Here is a 21432-nt window from a genome sequence, read left to right as displayed (position 1 = left end):
TGTCAGGTGCAGCCAGCAGCTTTTTGTGTGAAAGTATTGGTATCACAAATAAAATATTCCGCATGAATTTTGTTTTACGAAGACTTTTTCACTTAAACGAGTATTCCAAATCATCCGTTTAGCTTATTAATAATCAGTTAGAAACTTGTGTTTTGTTCCCGGTATAAAAATGCTTATGAAAATGAATTTACTAATTCGTGAATTGTATACACTTTTATTGTGCTCAGAAGAGTCCACCCGGGGCTTAGGTGAAACAGTCAAGGAAACAGTTGAAACTCGATAATCAACTGTGATAAAAAGAAGAACAAGTGTCAAAACAAGGAAAAAGAAGCTGTCTTTGCCGGTCTCGTCTCAGGTTATAATATAAGAGCACCTACACTATATCCCCTTGAAAATAGTTCGATTCTGCTTCTGTCACATTTTCTTATTTTGTTGATGTCATCGTGGTGTCGATAGAGTAGTTTCGTAGCATTTTCGAAAGTAAAAACAACCATAAATCTCGGGTACTTATTCAAAAGGACGTATGTGATTTCGTAAATAAAGATTCAAACGTCGATTTGTCCAATCTGATGGCACTCCCACGCAAACCGACGCCACCAAGAGGTAGCCGAAGGCTTCCCCTACCTGTCTGTGGTGATGTTTTTCGTGGGAGTGCTATCAGATTGGACAAATCGACGTTTGAATCTTTGTTTACAAAATCACATACGTCCTTTTGAATAAGTACCCGAGAAATATTGTTGTTTTCTGATGTAATATTTGACAGTGACAGCTGAGAAGCATGGTTGAAACACATATATCCGATAGTTGAATCAACTATCGCGTATGGTTGATTCAACCCTATTTGAGGTGTATCAACCAAAAATTTTGTTATTCAGAAATCAATGCAAAAATATTTTTGATTTGAAGCAGAATCAGGTTGATTCTACCACATTTTTTCTCCGTGTAGACTCTTAGTCATAATATCGGCTTGCTGATGTTCAGATGGAACATTCATTCATTCATTTATTTAGTCTACATTTAAACAGATAACACTGAATCAACAATTTGACGCCACAATACACGGTTCGAGGCCGCATCTCTCCATCCTCGAATACGCCCCACGCTCGCCAAGTCATTTTGCACCTGGTCTGTCCATCTCGCTCGCTGCGCTCCACGCCGTCTCGTACCTGCCGGATCGGAAGCGATTCGTCCCCGGCGTGATTCGAACGAACTGGAGTGTTCGCCCGAAATCTTCACACAGTTTTGCACACCATCCACCGTTGCTTTGATCAGTCTGGTAAGCTTCCCAGGGAAGCTGTTCTCGTCCATAATTTTCCATAGCTCTACGCGGTCTGTACTGTCGTATGCCGCCTTGAAATTAATGAACAGATGATGCGTTGGGACCTGGTACTGGACGGCATTTTTGAAGGATTTGCCGTACAGTAAAGATCTGGTCCGTTGTCGAGCGGCCGTCAACGAAGCCGGCTTGATAACTTCCCACGAACTCATTCACTAATGGTGACAGACGACGGAAGATGATCTGGGATATCACTTTGAAGGCGGCATTAAGGATGGTGATCGCTCGACATGCAGCATGGAAACAGAAATTCGAATAGCGGGAAATGTTTGACAGATAAGTGACTGCAAAATAATATTGCTTATGGGAGTGATTTCAAAATATCCCTTTACTCACTTGAGAGCAAAAAAGGGACTCTATCCGCAACACCCAGCTTTGACATGGTGAAATAAAGCATGAGTAATGCATTGCTGCATTCGTAATGCTGATTTAGATTAGCGCTGTTTTACAATTAAATAAATGCTACTTCATATCGTTAAAACTGATTTAATGCAATTAGCATTTAGCATGCCGATTTGTGATTGATATATGTGCAATAATGTGATACTTGAGTATGCCCACGGAGTCGAGAAAGTTTCCCACCCTAAAATATCCTAAACCGGACCAAGAATCAAACTCCCCATCTCCGTATTGACGATCCTACGCCTTTGTTCGCAAGGCTAACTGGAGAGCCAACTCCACAAGGCTATTGAGCATTATCGAAGGCTAATCGGTTCTTTTTAGATCCAAATTTTATACAAGAAAATATTTATCCAAAACTAATTTTCTTCAAAAAGAGAACAAATTAATAATAACTCCTACTCACTAGCGCCATCTGTTACAATTATTGGAAAAGCATGTGATTCATTAAACAAATTAATTTTTGCAATAGAAGTATCCAAATATAGTTGAGCTCATTTAGACGATTTTTTGATTCGGAGAACAATAATGAAATTGAAATTTTGTTAGGGTTTTCAAGTAAACAAATAAAACTGAATAACTCATATTATACAAATTCCAACTAATTTGGCTTAATTACTTAAATATATCAGTGGCCGATACAAATATTAAATTTATTTTATGTCCGACGGCTCTTGGAAGGTACGAGGGGGGGGGGGGGGGGAAAAAAAAAAACAAGGAAACGAAAAAAAAGTTCAAAATGCAATTATTCCGTGCAAAATTTGAAATATTAATGAAAAATGATAGTAAAGCGCGTTTAGAGAAAACAAAGAATATGAATATTGGTAATATATTTTTATCCAGTAGTGAATTTAACACAAAATTTTATATAAATAAAAAATACAGAAACTTATTTCGGAAGAAAATTTGGTTATTCTTTTTGGAAAAGTGAAAAGTTCTTGCATAGGTTCGAAATTGCAGACTTCGTGGGTTACATATACGGAATTCATAGGTAAAGTCTGAAGTAGAATCGGTGGAGCATGTCATATCAGCATGCCCACGTTCCTCAAATTATTGGAATGCCATGCTGGTTAGCGGCATAGATACGACCAACATGAATACACCACTAGGTGTTCCAATCTGCCAAATTCACGATTCAGCCATCTTGGATTTTAGTATGGAAGATCCAGCCGGTTTGTTTTCGTTTTGCACTGAAAATGAATTTTTCACCCCCGCCGTCTTCTCTTCCATAAATTTTGCAGGTTGGAGCACCTACTACTGTATTCATCTTGGATACGACAACGGACAAACCTACACTGAACCCAAACTCAATCTTCAAAATGAATGTTTGGTCATTCATGGCGTTTGAAAATCGCATCCATCTGTTTCCATATGACGAATACGACTGTATGCTTAATCTATGAATAATCATAACAAGATCATCCGTATTCCAGCTGATTTTATTTTCCTTTTTGTTATGCACTTTCATTCACTTTTCGTATTGCTGTACTGCATAAGAAAAATATTCCATAAACGGATGACAAGCAAATTGTTCGTGCCCTACAATGATTATCATTCACTTTTGAAAAGATTTTAAGATGCTCTCTTATGTCCCGCTTGCATCAGAGAATAAACTCCGCCATTCGATTTAAATTGTTTGGAGTGTGACGATGACGTCGGAGCTTTTAAATAACATTCTTTAAGCAAATGCATCAAGTTGCTGTGCGATAAAAAAAATGTTTAGGAAAACGCGCCTTTTTCTAATCTGAGACTGTACAGCAGGTGAGTTAGTTAGAATTATTCGCAAAAAGTGGAAATCTGTTGATAATAACGGATGAAATTATTTTTCAGATTCGTGACATTGATTGGTGTTTCTGTTTCAACTGGCCACTCCGGCGATACGAGATTGAATGAATGCCGGGTCACGAATCCAGCTTGTTCAGTGGAAGTGGAAACAGGAGAATATTGAGTGATGTGGCGGATCCAACAATGGGAACAGAACTTCTGCTGTGGAATAAGGCAGTCTGTCGCAAATCTGTTGCCCATTTCGTATTTCCGGAAGCTTCATGACTGCTGTCGCCACGAATCCACCCGTTTTCTAAATTGAGTTAAGAAGATTTCCCAAGTAACCAGAAGTTCAGACTTTACTTAAATTTACTCTTAACCGAACTAATTGGTTCACAATGGTTCACATCAAGTTCAAAGCATCCTTAACGGAACTTTAAAGTTCACTTTTACGCTCCCACCATACTATTGCTGCGTTTTGACAGGGCAAGTGAATTGATCAACTCAGTTGAATTCATATCACTTGAATTCAACTCAATTGAAAGATGTGGTTTACATTCTTTTCAATCCATTTTGATTTCAGTTCAGATCACGCACATCAATTGAGTAGTTTGTTTCAAAATGGCAAGTTGCAGGAACGCAACAGTGAGAGTGGCAATTTTGGAAATTGTTTCGGCAATGGCAGGACAATTAGCTGATGATCTGACAAAAGAAATGAAAAAAAAGAAGAGGGTATGGGTAAGACCATGGATTGAACGAAGGATGTTGCTGGGAGCATCCCAAAATCTGGTGAACGAATTGCGGATGGAGGACCCATTGGATTTCAAGAACTTATTTCGTATGAGTGCCAGTCAGTTTGAAGAACTGCTGGTGAAGGTGGCGCCGAAAATACAAAAACAGGATACCATGATGCGTATAGCTATCAGCCCCGCGATACGATTGCAGGTTGTTCTGCGATATCTGGCCACGGGTGATTCCTTTAAGAGTTTAGAATTTTTATACAGAGTGCCGAAATGTTCTATCTCTTGTTTTTTGTTGGAGACATTGGATGCGATATACGAAGTTCTTCAGGAGTACATCAAGGTAATAAAACATAAAACAGAAAGAACGACATTGCTACTACGAATATATTTTCATCTCCATAACAGGCACCGAAATCTACCGAAGAATGGAGAAGTGTAATGAACGACTTCGCAATTAAATGGAATTTTCCTGGATGTATCGGTGCGCTAGATGGCAAACACATACTGATCAGGAACCCTCCTGATGGCGGCTCAGATTATTACAACTACAAAGGATCTTACAGCATCATTCTTTTAGGACTCGTAGATGCGAATTATTGCTTCATCTACATCGATGTTGGTGCCCAAGGAAGAATTTCCGATGGTGGTTTATTCCAAGAAAGCCTACTGTTGCAGTACTTAGAGCTCGATATGCTCAAAAATCCTCCTGGTAGTGTTATTGTTGGAGATGATGCTTTTCCGCTAAAACCTTTTTTGATGAAACCATATTCGAGAAGAGATATGAGCTTGAAAGAACGGATTTTCAATTATAGATTAAGCAGAGCTCGAAGAGTATCAGAAAACGCTTTCGGGCTGTTGGTAGCCAAATTCCGAATTTTTGAAAGACCGATTCCTTTGATGCCTGAAAAAGTGACAAGTTTGGTTAGAACAGCAGTAGTTCTTCACAATTGGTTACGAAAAACTACTCCATCGGCGTACACTCCACGTGGATCAGTAGATATCGAAGACATCGATACAGGAGAGATTTTGTATGGATATTGGAGACAAGTAACAAGTGCTACAGAAAGACTGGAGATGCATGGCAGTAACAACTACAGCAGAGAAGCGGCAGGAATACGAAATGGGTATGCAGATTATTTCATGACCAGTGGAGCAGTTCCGTGGCAAATGGACGCTATTAAGTTTTAATTTTTGTTTGGTTATTTTTTTTATTGTAAAAAATAAAATGCCTTTTCTGTTTGAATTATTTTCAATTCAGAGAAATATTCATTGATATTATAAGTAATTCGTGATAAGGAGCCATTCAAAAATGACATTCATAATTTGAGGGATAAGAGGGTCCACGATTTTAAGCTAGTACAGTACAAGGTATACAAAAACAATACAGAAAGAGGTGGGGATCGAATAATCTCAAAAGTAGCTTACGTCATATGTTAATCTTCCTTAAAGCCTATAATATTGAAGTGAAGCAAGAAAATTGAATGTATGGGGATTGGCATCAGGTTACTCTTTTTGACGATTTTTATTACAATAAATAGTATAATCTGAATAGGCTATTATATTATGTATTTAACTAATTTATCAATCAAGAATTTTAGGGGAAATTTGCTCTTATGTTTTGTCAATTTTGAATGAAAGTTGAAAAGGGTGGTGATTGATCCTTAGATGTTAATGTTAATTATTCTTACCCAACGTGGGTGAATCGCGAATCAGACAAGTGGGCAAACGTCAAACCCGAACAAATCCGATTTGCTCGTCACAAGTGATTGCTTGGGATTACTGAGTTGATTATGTGGCATTCTAAATAAATTTTTGTGCAATCTCATGGGGTTCTTCATAACTCACCCTAATATTGCGTTTTGAAAATTTTAAACTTTTCTTGCCACATTCACTTGCTGATCCCAAGACGAATCAATTGATGAGAAAATCTTTAAAAAGAAATGCAAAATCATGTTCATATAGATACATAATATATAGTTATATCAAATCCCATTTAATACAATTAACCAATGACTCTGGGCCGCAAATGGTTTCTTCCTATGTTTTACTATCTTAAGCACTTTAATGACGAAAAACGATCGAGTAACAAATTCTGGAAAACTCTCATGGGCCAGAAAGAAGGAAACATCTAAAACAAAAAAAAAACAATAATATAAACTCAATTGTGATATGCAATTTACTCTTTCTGAAACAGAACACAGCAAAAATAATGTAATGTGCATCGATGTAATTTATGCGATGTACCAAAATTTCTATGCGATGCCAAAATTGTAATGCATATAAACATTCACTTTGATGTAATTTTACATTGCTTGGAAATTACACAAAAGCAGAATAATCAATTTCCCTCACGTAGCATTTGCGTAATATTAGATTAGTAAAACATCGAATATTACACAGAAAATGATGCAACCCATAGGATCCAACAAAGTTGTGTAAAATTACACAAATATGGATACAATATTGTATCCATTGATAATATAATTTTCTCGCAACACTGCGGACTTGACATCAACGACATCGGTGCTTTTGGTCGCCATGTTTGTTAGAGGCGGAGAGTCGCTCGGTTATTTTACATTTTTCACGCGGTCCGATTTGTTTAATTCGCGAGTTTGATTTGTTTGGTGAAAATAGTGTTTTTAATCCGTTTAATTGAAGTGATATCCATCATCGAAATGGATCTAAACGAATCCGAATCTTCCATGGATTGTTCACTGAAAATGTCGGTTTTGGATTTCGACGACGACGGAAATAGAGTAAGAAGCAAAATGATGGATTTTAGGCCATGGAACTGAGCAGCCGATCTTGAAGGCAATCCTCAGAATTGGAAACTAAGTGCCAACTTCAATCCAGAGCAAAACTATCCCGCTGATTTGACGATTCGGATGTGCTTGGAATGACCAAAACAGGCTCGATTTGCAGGTTTGCATTTATGATTCAACTTTTCGAGATACTAAAACGGAAGGCAATTGGTGCTAGTGCGTTGATATTTACTTCCACGAGAGAGCTAGCTATTTATGCGTAGAAGTTCGCCAAGCAGCTTGGGAAGTTTGCTGCGCAGTTTGCGGCCATCTGGATGCTGCCGGATGTGATTGTTGCACGCCAAGCCGAAATTCAGCGCTGCAGTATTGTGTGTTTTACCGAAGAGGACCGTCTTTTCGAGATGGGTTTAGGCGAGCAGCTGGCGAAGACCTTGTGAAGGTAGCTCTAGGCAAAGCAGAAGGCCCTGCTCCGTGCACCGTTATCGAAGCTGATGGACTACTTTCGAGGCTTGGGTGATCGCACACATAGCGCTGTCGGCCGGGACGTAGCATTACGTTGAATAGATTTTTCTGGTAAGTTTTTAATATCCTATTCTAGGAAATTTTTTCAAATACGCGTAATTGCAGGGTGACCACTCACCCGCGATTCCGGTAGAGCCGGGAATTTGAAATCACCGGGAAAAAGCCGGGAAAACCCCGGGAATTTGATGAAGTCGCCGGGATTTTTTTTTCAAATTTATATAAAATTTATAATCCAAAAGAATATGTTAATTTTATAATATAGCAGATCTGATTATAACTTCACTAGAACTCGAGGCTGTATATTTGAAATGAATTATGAGAATTACTCGAAAAAAGCATCTACAAACCAGGACTGATTTGCGATTTTGGCGTAACTTATTTTGTAATCAAACATTGGAAGGCAAACAGTGTTGTCCTACATTCTGTGCAAGAAGTTCTGCTCTTTGATTTTACACCATCTAAAAGTTTATATATTTTTAATTTATTAAGTGCAACTAAAAGAGGGATATTTGAATATTAAAAATGTCTTCTTCTTCTTATTGGCATTACATCCCCACACTGGAACAGAGCCGCTTCGCAGCTTAGTGTTCATTAAGCACTTCCACAGTTATAAACCGCGAGGTTTCTATGCCAGGTTACTATTGTTGCATTCGTATATCATGAGGATAACACGATGATACTTTTATGCCCAGGGAAGTCGAGACAATTTTCAATCCGAAAATTGCCTAGACCGGCACCGGGAACCGAACCCAGCCACCCTCAGCATGGTCTTGCTTTGTAGCTGCGCGTCTTACGGCACGGCAACGGAGGGCCCCCAATATCATATTAATCTGTCTAAAAAAAATGCACGCCAGAGCCGCAGGAGTGTGCGCACTGAAAATACACTGGAGTATTTTCATTCTGAAGCGAGCATTTTCTGAGAAAATAACGATATGTACCAACAGAATAACCTTTCCTCTATCAGAAAAGGGAATTAGTTTTAGAAGAAACGTTTGCATTCTACAGAATCAAATCGCAAATCAGTCCCGTAACAATGCTATGAAAGTAAATACAGTAACCGTTCGCTAACTGGGCTAAAACACCAGCCCAGTTAACGAACGCCGTGAGTAATATAACAACTTTTTAACTGGGCTGACGAGGAGATGGATTTGTTTTCCTGACTGGCTATGACCACGATTGGTCCATCTTGCCAATAACTGCTTTTTAACTGGGCTTCGGCCCAGTTAGCGAACCCCCAGTTTAAAAGCGCCCAGTTCTGTTCTTTTAATTTTATTATTATTTATTCAGACTAAGGCCGAAGCGGCCTGTGCGGTATATAAGAGTCTTCTACATTCGGCTCGGTCCATATTGCTACACGTCGCCAACCACGCAGTCTACGGAGGGTCCGCAAGTCAATCATTTCATTTATTTAGTCTACATCTAAACAGATAACACTGAATCAACAATTTGACGCCACAATACACGGTTCGAGGCCGCATCTCTCCATCCTCGAGTACGCCCCACGCTCGCTAAGTCGTTCTGCACCTGGTCTGCCCATCTCGCTCGCTGCGCTCCACGTCGTCTCGTACCTGCCGGATCGGAAGCGAACACCATCTTTGCAGGGTTGCTGTCCGGCATTCTTGCAACATGCCCTGCCCATCGTACCCTTCCGGCTTTAGCTACCTTCTGGATACTGGGTTCGCCGTAGAGCTGGGCGAGCTCATGGTTCATTCTTCGCCGCCACACACCGTCTTCTTGCACACCGCCAAAGATGGTCCTAAGCACCCGTCTCTCGAATACTCCGAGTGCTTGCAAGTCCTCCTCGAGCATTGTCCATGTTTCATGTCCGTAGAGGACTACCGGTCTTATTAACGTCTTGTACATGACACATTTGGTGCGGTGGCGAATCTTTTTTGACCGCAGCTTCTTCTGGAGCCCGTAGTAGGCCCGACTTCCACAGATGATGCGCCTTCGTATTTCACGACTGACATTGTTATCAGCCGTTAGCAAGGATCCGAGGTAGACGAATTCCTCGACCACCTCGAAGGTATTCCCGTCTATCGTAACACTGCTTCCCAGGCGGGCCCTGTCGCGCTCTGTTCCGCCCACAAGCATGTACTTTGTCTTTGAGGCATTCACCACCAGTCCAACTTTTGTTGCTTCACGTTTCAGGCGGGTGTACAGTTCTGCCACCTTTGCAAATGTTCGGCCGACAATGTCCATGTCATCCGCGAAACAAATAAATTGACTGGATCTGTTGAAAATCGTACCCCGGCTGGTACACCCGGCTCTCCACATGACACCATCTAGCGCAACGATGAACAACAGGCACGAAAGTCCATCCCTTGTCTTAGTCCCCGGCGCGATTCGAACGAACTGGAGTGTTCGCCCGAAATCTTCACACAGTTTTGCACACCATCCATCGTTGCTTTGATCAGTCTGGTAAGCTTCCCAGGGAAGCTGTTCTCGTCCATAATTTTCCATAGCTCTACGCGGTCTATACTGTCGTATGCCGCCTTGAAATCAACGAACAGATGATGCGTTGGGACCTGGTATTCACGGCATTTTTGAAGGATTTGCCGTACAGTAAAGATCTGGTCCGTTGTCGAGCAGCGTTGTCAACGTCAACTTCCAGAGAAATTCCTAGAGGAACTTCCGGAGGAATTCCTAGAGGAACTTCCAAAGAAATTCCTAGAGAAACTTTCGGAGGAACTCCTAGAGGAACTTCCGGAGGAATTCCTAAAGGAACTTCCGGAGGAATTTCCGGAAGAATTCCTAGAGGAACTTCCGGAGGAATTCCTAAAGGAACTTCCGGAGGAATTCCTAAAGGAACTTCCGCAGGAATTCCTAAAGGAACTTCCGCAGGAATTCCTAAAGGAACTTCCGGAGGAATTCCTAGAGGAACTTTCGGAAGAATTCCTGGATGAACTTCCGGAGGAATTCCTGGAGGAAGTTCTGGAGGAATCCCTGGATGAACTTCCGGAAGAATCCCTGGATGAACTTCCGGAGGAATTCCTGGAGGAACTTCCGGAGGGATTCCTGGAGGAACTTCCGGAGGGATTCCTGGAGGAACTTCCGGAGAGATTCCTGGAGGAACTTCCGGAGGAATTCCTGGATGAACTTCCGGAGGAATTCCTGGAGGAATTTCCGGAGGAATTCCTGGATAAACTTCCGGAGGAATTCCTGGAGGAACTTCCTGAGGAATGGCTGGAGGAACTTCCTGAGGAAGTGCTGGAGGAAGTTCCAGAAGAACTCCTGGAGGAACTTCCGGAGGAATTCTTGGAGGAACTTCCGGAGGAATTCCTGGAGGAACTTTCGGAGGAATTCCTGGAGGAACTTCCGGAGGAATTCCTGGAGGAACTTCCGGAGGAATTCCTGGAGGAACTTCCGGAGGAATACCTGGACGAACTTCCGGAGGAATTCCTGGAGGAACTTTCGGAGGAATTCTTGGAGGAACTTCCTGAGGAATTGCTGGAGGAAGTTCCAGAAGAATTCCTGGAGGAACTTCCGGAGGAGTTCCAGAAGAATTCCTGGAGGAACTTCCGGAGGAATTCCTGGAGGAACTTCCGGAGGAATTCCTGGAGGAACTTCCGGAGGAATTCCCGGAGGAACTTCCGGAGGAATTCCCGGAGGAACTTCCGGAGGAATTCCTGGAGGACCTTCCGGAGGAATTCCTGGAGGAACTTTCGGAGGAATTCCTGGAGGAACTTTCGGAGAAATTCCTGGAGGAACTTCCGGCGGAATTCCTGGAGGAACTTCCGGAGGAATTCCTGGAGGAACTTCCGGAGGAATTCCTGGAAGAACTTCCGGAGCAATTCCTGGAGGAACTTCCGGAGGAATTCCTGGAGGAACTTCCGGAGGAATTCCTGGAGGAACTTCCGGAGGAATTCCTGGAGGAACTTCCGGAGGAATTCCTAGAGGAACTTCCGGAGGAACTTCCGGAGGAATTCCTGGAGGAACTTCCGGAGGAATTCCTGGAGGAACTTCCGGAGGAATTCCTGGAGGAACTTCCGGAGGAATTCCTGGAGGAACTTCCGGAGGAATTCCTGGAGGATCTTCCGGTGGAATTCCTGGAGGAACTTCCGGAGGGAGTCCTGGGGGAACTTCCGAAGGAATTTCTGGAGGAACTTCCGGAGGAATTCTTGGATAAACTTCCGGAGGAATTCCTGGAGGAACTTACTGAGGAATTGCTGGAGGACCTTCCTGAGGAATTGCTGGAGGAAGTTCCAGATGAATTCCTGGAGGAACTTTCGGAGGATTTTCTGAAGGAACTTCCGGAGGAATTCCTGAAGGAACTTTCGGAGGAATTCCTAGAGGTACTTCCGAAGCAATTCCTGGAGGAACTTCCGGAGGAACTTCCGGAGGAATTCTTGGAGGAACTTCCGGAGGAATTCCTGGAGGAACTTCCGGAGGAATTCCTGGAGGAACTTCCGGAGGAATTCCTGGAGGAACTTCCGGAGGAATTCCTGGAGGAACTTCCGGAGGAATTCCTGGAGGAACTTCCGGAGGAATTCCTGGAGGAACTTCCGGAGGAATTCCTGGAGGAACTTCCGGAGGAATTCCTGGAGGAACTTCCGGAGGAATTCCCGGAGGAAGTAGCGGAGGAATTCCTGGAGGAACTTCCGGAGGAACTCCTGGAGGAACTTCCGGAGGAATTCCTGGAGGAACTTCCGGAGGAACTTCCGGAGGAGCTTCCGGAGGAATTCCTGGAGGAACTTCCGTAGGAACTCCTGGAGAAACTTCCGTAGGAACTCCTGGAGGAACTTCCGGAGGATTTCCTAGAAAAACTTTCGGAGGAATTCCTGGAGGAACTTCCGGAGGAATTCAGGGAGGAACTTCGTGAGGAAATTCTGGAGGTACTTCCAGAAGAATTGCTGGAGGAACTTCCGGAGGAATTCCTGGATGAACTTTCGGAGGAATTCCTGGAGGAACTTCCGGAGGAATTCCTGGAGTAACTTCCGGAGAAATTCCTGGATGAACTTCCGGAGGAATTCCTGGAGGAACTTCCGGAGGAATCCCTGGATGAACTTCCGGAAGAATCCCTGGATGAACTTCCGGAGGAATTCCTGGAGGAACTGGAGGGATTCCTAGAGAAACTTCCGGAGGAATTCCTAGAGTAACTTCCGGAGGAATTCCTGGAGGAACTTCCGGAGGATTTCCTAGAGGAACATCCGGAGGAATTCCTAGAGGAACTTCCAGAGAAATTCCTGGAGGAACTTCCGGAGGAATTCCTAGAGGAACTTCCAGAGAAATTCTTAGCGAAACTTTCGGAGGAACTCCTAGAGGAACTTCCGGAGGATTTTCTAGAAGAACTTCCGGAGAAACTCCTGGAGGAATTTCCGGAGAAACGTTTTGAGGTATTTCTGGAGGAGCTTTGAGGAATTCAAGAAAGAACTTCCGGAGGAATTCCTTAAGGAACTTCCAGAGAGATTTTTGGAGGATTTTCCGAAGGGATTTCCAGAGGAACTTTTGGATGAATTCCTGGAGGATTTTCCGGAGGAACTTCCGAACGAATTTCTAGAGAATTGTCGGAGGATTTTTTTAAGGAACTTCTGAAGGAATCTTGGAGGAACTTCCGGAAGAAATCCTAGAGGAACATCCGGAAGAATTCCTAGATAAACTTTCGGAGAAATGCCTAGCGAAACTTCCAGAGGAATTCCTAGAGAAACTTCCCGAGGAATTCCCAGAGGAACTTCCGAATGAATTTCATTCACTGCCAGAGCCATCCCCAGAAAGGATGTCCGTCTTTGCCGTAATTTAATTATTCTCAAATGGCCCTCGCATACTTTAACACCTTTCAAACCATTTTTACACTTCTCGCAACCTAGCGATAACAATCGGATTCCGTTTCTTTCCAATCTGCTTCCGCACACACGCTGCTCCCTTCTTCTATACGAGCAGCATCCAGACCAATATGCCAATAAAATTGAATTTGAAAAATTCAATTTGGAATCCCAAATTGATCCATTTAGAAACCCAGAAGTTTCATTTGAAACCCCATGAGGATTACATTTGGAATCTCAAAAACCTTTCATTTGAAATCCCACATGAAAGATTCCAGGATTCTACATAGAATCCCAGAAACTGGCCCAGATACTATCTATTTAAAATCATAGAATAATCGGATTTGGAATCCCAGAAAGGGAAAGCGAAACCCCAGGAGCCTTCCGTTTGAAATTTCAGAAGGATTTTATTTGGAATCTCAGGAGGATTCGATTTAAGATTCTGGGAAGATTCTATTTATTCCAGATGGATTCTTTTAATGTCTCAAGAGCCATTTAAAATCCCGAAAAGAATTCCTAGGAGCCTTCAATTTGAAATCTCAGAAGGATTAGATTAAGAATCTTTGGAAAAATCAATTTCAAATCCCAGAATGATTCCATCTAGCATTCTAGAAGGTTTCCTATTAGAATCAGCGGAACATTCCATTTGAAATCACTATATCCCTATATCACTATATCCATTTGGAATCCCAGGAGTTTGCATTTGGAATTTCTACCAAACAGATAAAAACTATAAAACGTGAACGTTGACTGATTCCTGCTACATTGCTCATCCATTTTTTTTTTGCAGCGGTTTCAAATTTCCTCCGAATGCTGTAACGCTCTGTTTAACCTCACTCCAGTGAAGGTAATCCGGAAGCGAGCCCTGAAGGGAAATTGCCCAATATCGACTCGCCCAATCTGCGGAAAGTTCTGCCGTAGACCACGGACCACAAGGATGATCCAGCACCTGCCGACGATGACGAAAACGTGGAGAAACTTGCCAACACCAGCTTGTGGGACACGGCTTATAACTGAAGAAGATGAATCAGTTGACCGGTTCAAGGTGTATCGCCATTGCATGAGACCCGGCCCCTGAAGCCGACGGGATACAGGGCAAACACCTTTATGACAGATTAGCATATAGTGAGCATAAAAATTTATTATATTTATCATGCCGACATTATGTAATTAAATATACAAATCTTTTAAAAAAAACTAGGCTTAAAACTTATTGACGTAAGAATACAAGAAACAACTCAATGAAACAAATGTCATGTACATCGCATTATTTTACGTAGCTTTATGTCACATCGCCTCCATTACATCGAAAAAAATTTACATCGAGAAATAATCACATCGCTTCTGTTTATTACACAGCAGGCTGTCGAGTACATCGCGCAGTGTAATATTCACCAAGCGATGGAATCGACGGGTTGCATCGATTTCGATGTAATATTCAACAACATTTTTTGCTGTGAATTTTATAAATTAGCACGACCAGTCTTCAAGGTGCAACATGTGAGATGTTCACGTAAGTTTGTGTACCCAATCAAACATTGCATGCTATGTTCGAACTTGCACATAGCAATCTGAACACGAGCCTGAACTCCGATACCTACACCCAGGCGCAATGCACAATGTTCAAACATCGAGTTTAAACTTGGGTTCAAACATGTGCGCTTGCACACGAGAATGCTACGCTTGGGTAAATGAACGGGTTGCTAGGGAAACTATTGTTGATTCTTCACGTTTCCCAGCCTTGTTATTCATATCTTGAATAAGAGAATTTAACCAAACTTCAATGAAGGTATGATTGAAAAATTGAAATATGTTGTGCAAATTTTTCACACTTGCATAACGAAGCATTTATAGAGGTGAGGTCTTGATTCAGGCCTTTCATTCAGGACGTCTTAGGTTCGAATCTGCTCTGAGCGGAACTTTTTGTTCCATTTTTTAGGTTCTGAAAGCAATTCTCTTTCTACAACCACCAAAAAACTGATGAGTTCATATTTCTAAAATTTTTAAAATGTTTAGATAAGGATAATTTATTCTACTTTGCAGTGGTACTTGATAAATATATTGAGAATCTGAAGCGAAGTTCTGGGTTGCATAGAGATTTCTTTATTCCAGGGAGAGAGGGTTTTCGACCTTATGATCAACGGGACTTTAATTCCATTTTCGCAATTTTTTAGATTGTCATAATTGGAGATTTTGACTTTTATGAGAGCCATGTAGTTTATAAGACTTTTCTGTTTAAGGATTTGTGGGCATTTCTGACCTGGAGCTCCATCGTTTGTGAATTTTCTTTGTATTGTATACTGTCATCGTCGTATTACTTATACATAGCAACATATAATAAATTATGGACAGACCCCTACTATCTATTTGAATTTCTATCAATTTGAATGTTCGGTTATCAACCTCCCTCCCCACTAAAAATGTGTTTTAGAACTTTTTGGAATTAACATCTATATTTTATTCACGATATGCTAATCCCATCGTATCTAACAAAAACAAAATGCATGCTTGCATATGTTACGGATATAAAATAATTAGGGGCTACATTTTAGACAGACGAACAGATACTTATGTATTTTACCTTGTTTAGAACATAAACGCAAGGACACTTTAAATAATTATTACATTGGAGGCTGCCGGTTGTCTTACCCGGAAAATGCACCTAATATTCAGTTGTTATAAACATTAAGAATAATATCTGAAGAATGTATGCAAAATGTTGAGTAAACAAATTGTTATGATATTGATATATCGGACCAAGCGCAAACCATTTGACAAGGGCTGAAAAGTGGCATTTATAAAACTTAAACTATTCATGTGCCATTCCTCAATAAAAACCATAGACTATGATTCAAATACTAGTGCCCTGAGCGAACGCCAAACGAGTTACCACTAGGCCATCACCGCTACTGAAGAAGAGAAACCACTCGACCAATATGAACAGATGAACAGCATGCTGTGTGTAAACCGATGTTTAAACTTCCATGTTCAAACACGTGTGTTTGAACTTGGGCACACTCGTGTTCAAACCGGGTGCGATTTGGTTCGGTTTATGATGAACTCGGTTTGGATCTAGTAAGCATGTTTGAGTGTGAACTTGCACACGGGAAAACTGCACTTGTTTAAACGCGGTTCATGTTTTCGTGAAGACTGAGCACGACCAATAAATTGATTAAAAATTTATTCTTATTTTATTCCAATGGCTTAGAAAGAGTTAGTGTAAAAATCACTAGTGTGATTTTCTACTAGTAGTATAATATTACTACATATTACATTTAGTTTTTATTTTATTCATATACTCCCTGGCAGATTACTCTGTTAAGAGTAACAAAACAGAAGAACAAAAATTCAAAGAAAAGTTTGAAGGAGTTTTTAGGCTATGGTAAACGAATCCTGAAACAAAAAAAACATACATATTAATCAATAATAAGTATAATTATACTACTCTTCAAATAACCTTTTACCTGGTTCACACACATTTTATCAACACACGAGTCAACACATATCTTCGCTGATCATCGAGCTTTCGTCCACTAGACCGTAATCCTCAGCGCCAAATGAATTATCCAACCAATCAGTAGCATCATTATCCTGAATATCGTCGTTTAATTCTACTATATCGCCGACTGAATTAATCACTTCATGTTTTGAGTTGACATTTGTTGCCTTTACTTTGTAAACGAATTGTACCGGGTCCATATCTGTTTGCTTTCTATACGATGGTTTATCGGATGAGTTTTGATAACTTGGTTGTTCGCTTTTACGCACGTTGTTGCCGTGACCAGTAATATGATCCAGTGTTTTTCCGCCATATACAGCTGTTCGAGGTGAAGATTTCGTACTCGCGAATACGGGTGTACTTATTTTACGTTGCGTCAGTATGTTTGGTGGCGTACTTCTTGAACTGGTCGAGCCGCAAAGATTCGATTTATGTACACGCGTACATGCAGATGTACCTGGTTTGCTCGATTGCGTTCCATAAATAGCAGCATGATCCTGAATTGCTTTGCTCGACTGGATGTTCTGTTGCGTTCCATAAAGAACAACAGCATGATCGGTCAATACTTTGCTCGACTGGGTGCTCGGTTGCGTTTCATAAAGAGGTGCAGCATGATCGTTCAGTACTCCGCTGCAATCAAAAGAGAATCTATCCTTTCTTCTGGTTGTTTGGTTCATGCTTGAAGGCGTTGTTAGTTCCAGTTTTCTTGCATTCAATAGTATTGCATTGATCTTTTCCTGCGCATCCAAGGCACGTAGCACACTCAGCTTTCGAAGATTCGCGGCGATGTGTTTTCCGAATATATCGTACTCGTCCTCTGTTAGATCTGTCCGACTTGATTCATAAATTTTCTCCAGTTTGTTCACAGCTTCGATGGTTGGATTCTGTCTACGCTTTTTCTTATTATTAATTTTCGACGACACATATCCGGTTTGATTTTGTGTGCTGCAATTACCCTCATTTTCTTCTGGGCCAGAATCAATATGATCCTGATAACTGGTACTCATCATCGGCGAGGAAATTTGAGAATTCAAATCCTGAAACATATAAGAAGAATTTTTGCGATGACTAATCATTTTACAACACTAGGGTATATATATTTGCTTTAGAAATATGTCCCAAAATGAATTTGCCGGATCGGACAATTGGTACTAATTTCGAATTGTGTATAGGAAAAATAACGTTGTTAGCACTTATAACCATCCGATCTGCTAATTTAGGGATTTGGAGTTACGGATTCTAGGAGTTTAACCCTTATGCGGCCAACAAAAAAAAACACACGTCGATGGCCGACAGGGTACCCGTGTTCCACTAAATTGATATTCTCATAACTTCAACAATTTTCAACCGATTTGGATAATTTTGACAGTTTTGGAAACAGAAACTCATATACCTTTTGCCTATTGTCAAGGTTTACAGCTTATGCCCATGGTCATCCAAGAAATTTTTGAAGTAAGGCTTAAGAGTCTACACGTGTAACCAAAGGCCATTCAGCCAGTTTCAAATATGCTACAAGCTCTTTGCGCTTCTTAGAATTGAAGGTGTTTACAGTATATGCTTCGGGTAATGCAAAAATCCCTGAAATGAAGTCTTAGTCATCCGAGAAATCCCTGGAGTAAAGCTTAAAGATCTACTCGCGTAACCAAAGGCCTATTATGCAAATTCAAACACGGTACATGCTCTTGGTGGTACTTAGCATAGAATGCGTTCACAGTATATGTTCCGAGTCATCCAAGAAATCTCTGAGTAAGGCCTTAAGGTCTACACTCGTAACCATGGGTCTATGGACTTGTCTCAAAAGTGGTACATGCTCTTTGCGCATCTTGAAATCAAATGTGATCACTACATATGTTCTGCGCTATCGAAGAAATCTCTCGGATAAGTCCTCTGGCGCCTTCATTGCATATGTTCATGGTCATCCAAGAAAACCCTGGAAAAGGCCTTCAGGTCTACACGCGTAACCAGAGATCTTTTAGATTGTTTCAAAACTGGTACATGCCCTTTGTGGTACATATAATAGAACGCCTTTATTGCATATGTTCATGGTCATCCAAGAAAACCCTGGAAAAGGCCTTAAGATCTACACGCGTAACTAAAGAGGTTTCAGATTTTTTCAAAAGTTTTACATGCCCTTTGTGGTACATAGAATAGATTGCGTCCATTGCATAGGTTCATGGTCATCCAAGAATAGGACTTTAAATCTGCATGGGTACCCAGAGATCTTTTGGCTTGTTTCAAAAGTGGTACATGCCCTTTGTGGTACATAGAAAAGAATACGTCCATTGCATATGTTTATGGTCTTCCAAGAAAATGCTAAAATAGGCCTCAGGATCTTCACACGTAACCTTTCGGATTGTTTCAAAAGTGGCATATGCCCTTTTTAGTACATTGAATATACCGCTTTCATTGCATATGTTCATGGGTATCCAAGAGAACACTTGAACAATCAGCAAGAACTTCACGCGTAACCAGAGTTCCTTCGGCCTAGTTGAATAGTTATACATGCCTTTTATAGTACGTAGGATAGAATGCACCCATTTTAAATGTTCATGGTCATCCAAGAAAACCCTGAAGTAAGGCATAAGGATCTACACCAGAGATATATCAGCCTGTTTTAAATTTGGTACATGCCTTTGGGGCCCATGAATAAAATGCGTTCATGGCATATGCTAATGGTCATCCTAGAAATTTATGGAGTAAAACTTCTAGGCTTACACGAATATCTAGAGGGTCTTTAAGGTCACTCCTTACGGAATCCAAGTTTCAAAGTGCTCGCGTTTTCGGGGGCACACCACTCGATACGGAAGTAACGCACAACTGTCATTTTCATTATTTCACGCATGCTGCGACGCAGCAAAGCTAAATCAACAAAAAATACAGTTGTGCGCCGCCTCCGTATCGATTGGTGTGCCCCCAAAAACGCGAGCAATTTGAAACTTGGATTCCGTAAGGAGTGGCCTTAATCTAATTTTAATATGGTACATGATCTTTGCGATATTAGCCCGTTTTTTCCCTCACGTTCTCGGCGTGAAGTTGTATCGTTCCAATTTATTTACATTTTGCATTTCCAAAGCATAGACTTCATATTAGTGATATCAATGAAGTTTGTATATTACCTGGAATCAACAACAACAAGACAACAATAACTACTTGGAATGCTAATATATCAAGATGAGGTTCCACATCTTGTTTATTCTTCAATAACTCCCCAGAGCTAATGACAACAACTTGAACTACTTGAAATGCAAACATATATCAATAGCCTTCCGTTCGTGGGTTGATCTACAGATCATTCCTATATGGAGTTCATAGACTACCTAGTACCATGGCAAAAACAAAAACTACAGCAGACTAGAAATACTAGAATAAGAGATCGGCGAAGACGCCATCTTGTTTCCAATTGATCCGTCAAAAGCGGTTCCATTTCGACTTGTTTACTTTTTGCACCCATAAGACGCAAGCAAAAAGTTCAAGTGCTGCCATTATCATTTTCACGATTTCATGCATTTTCATACGTTGCCATTTCGACAGTTTTTCACTCCGCCGGTCTCTGGTTATAGGGTTGCTACAGCAGACGTTCGATAACTGCAAATCATTTAACTGCAATTCGATAGTTGCAACAGTTTTACAGTTATCGGACCGCTAAACTTCAAACCGATGTCAGACTCAATGACAGCTGCATTGCGCTGCACATTTAGATGCACTTTTCTTGTATTTGACGTTCGATTGACAACCGTTTGACGTCTAGAAGGCGTTGCAGTTATCGAACGGCATTCGATAACTGAAAAGTAAACATTTTGCAGTTATCGAACGGCTACTGTACTAGGAATGCGTATATTTACTCAGATGAGGTTGACCCGATTTTGTCACTCCCAGATTTTGTCTACCCCTGATTTTGCCTAACCCGATTTTATCACGTTTTCGATCCAATTTGCCGCAAACAATAAAGATTTTCATGAAATAACTTTCACTGCCTGTAGCTTATTATGAATCATTTATGAGTACCTGTTGATAAGTTTGTACGTCTCTTCGACAAAAAAAAAAATACGGATTCCATTCACGTATTTTGCCTTGCCTTCATTACGGAGCCCACGACAATGAAAATAACTACTTAAAATACAAACATATACCAAGAAGGAGTCACACAACTTGCTTATTTTCAAATAACTGCCTCTATTAAGGAGATTGATCCATCGACCTTGACTCTATTTCATAGACTACCTGAAGCTCAAGACAACAAGAACTACTTGGAATACAAACATATACCAAGATGGGGTCACAAAACTTGTTTATTCTTCGACAACTGCCTCCATTACGGAGATTGATCTACAGAATTTCGGTGGGGTTTGATCGCACGAAACCAGTACGCTAGACAGGTGCCTTCCCAACTAAGCTACGAAGGACCTCCATCGTCCTCCGTTTAGCGGGTACTGATGAAACCAAATTCACAGCACCGGGCATGTAGCCGAACCCTCACAATACATTTCTAGAACTAACTCTCTCATATATGTTTTGTACAATGCCAACCAAGTAGGATGAGTATTTAGTGTTATCTGGCTCCTACACACTTGCTTCATCACCAACGGCGCTCGATGAAGTAGGGTTGTGTGAGATTGGGCCAGTTGGTCGTCAGATCCCAACTCGA

At 41.1% G+C, this 21432-nt stretch overlaps 2 protein-coding genes across 3 annotated transcripts in view; both read left to right on the top strand.

Annotated features, from left to right (window-relative positions):
• The window catches only part of LOC134212770 (protein Star), a 150361-nt gene that overhangs the window by 6509 nt on the left and 122420 nt on the right, over window positions 1-21432 (top strand). The gene's annotated exons all lie outside the window — the stretch shown is intronic.
• On the top strand, window positions 4262-5615 carry LOC134209975 (uncharacterized). The gene is made up of 2 exons (XM_062685993.1): window positions 4262-4582; window positions 4648-5615. The coding sequence occupies exons 1-2, from the start codon at window positions 4262-4264 to the stop codon at window positions 5428-5430; spliced, it is 1104 nt and encodes a 367-aa protein (XP_062541977.1). The 3' UTR covers window positions 5431-5615.

The sequence above is a fragment of the Armigeres subalbatus genome, chromosome 2 (assembly GCF_024139115.2).
Source record: "Armigeres subalbatus isolate Guangzhou_Male chromosome 2, GZ_Asu_2, whole genome shotgun sequence".
NCBI classification, from domain to species: Eukaryota; Metazoa; Arthropoda; class Insecta; order Diptera; family Culicidae; genus Armigeres; species Armigeres subalbatus.
The sequence above is the reverse complement of the archived record's forward strand: the minus strand, read 5'-3'. Positions and strand labels throughout refer to the sequence as shown.

Coding starts and splice junctions, on each gene's coding strand:
- LOC134209975 (XM_062685993.1), top strand. CDS start 4,262: ATGTTGCTGGGAGCATCCCAAAATCTGGTGAACGAATTGCGGATGGAG. Junction 4,583..4,647: donor TTCTTCAGGAGTACATCAAG/GTAATAAAACAT, acceptor TCTCCATAACAG/GCACCGAAATCTACCGAAGA.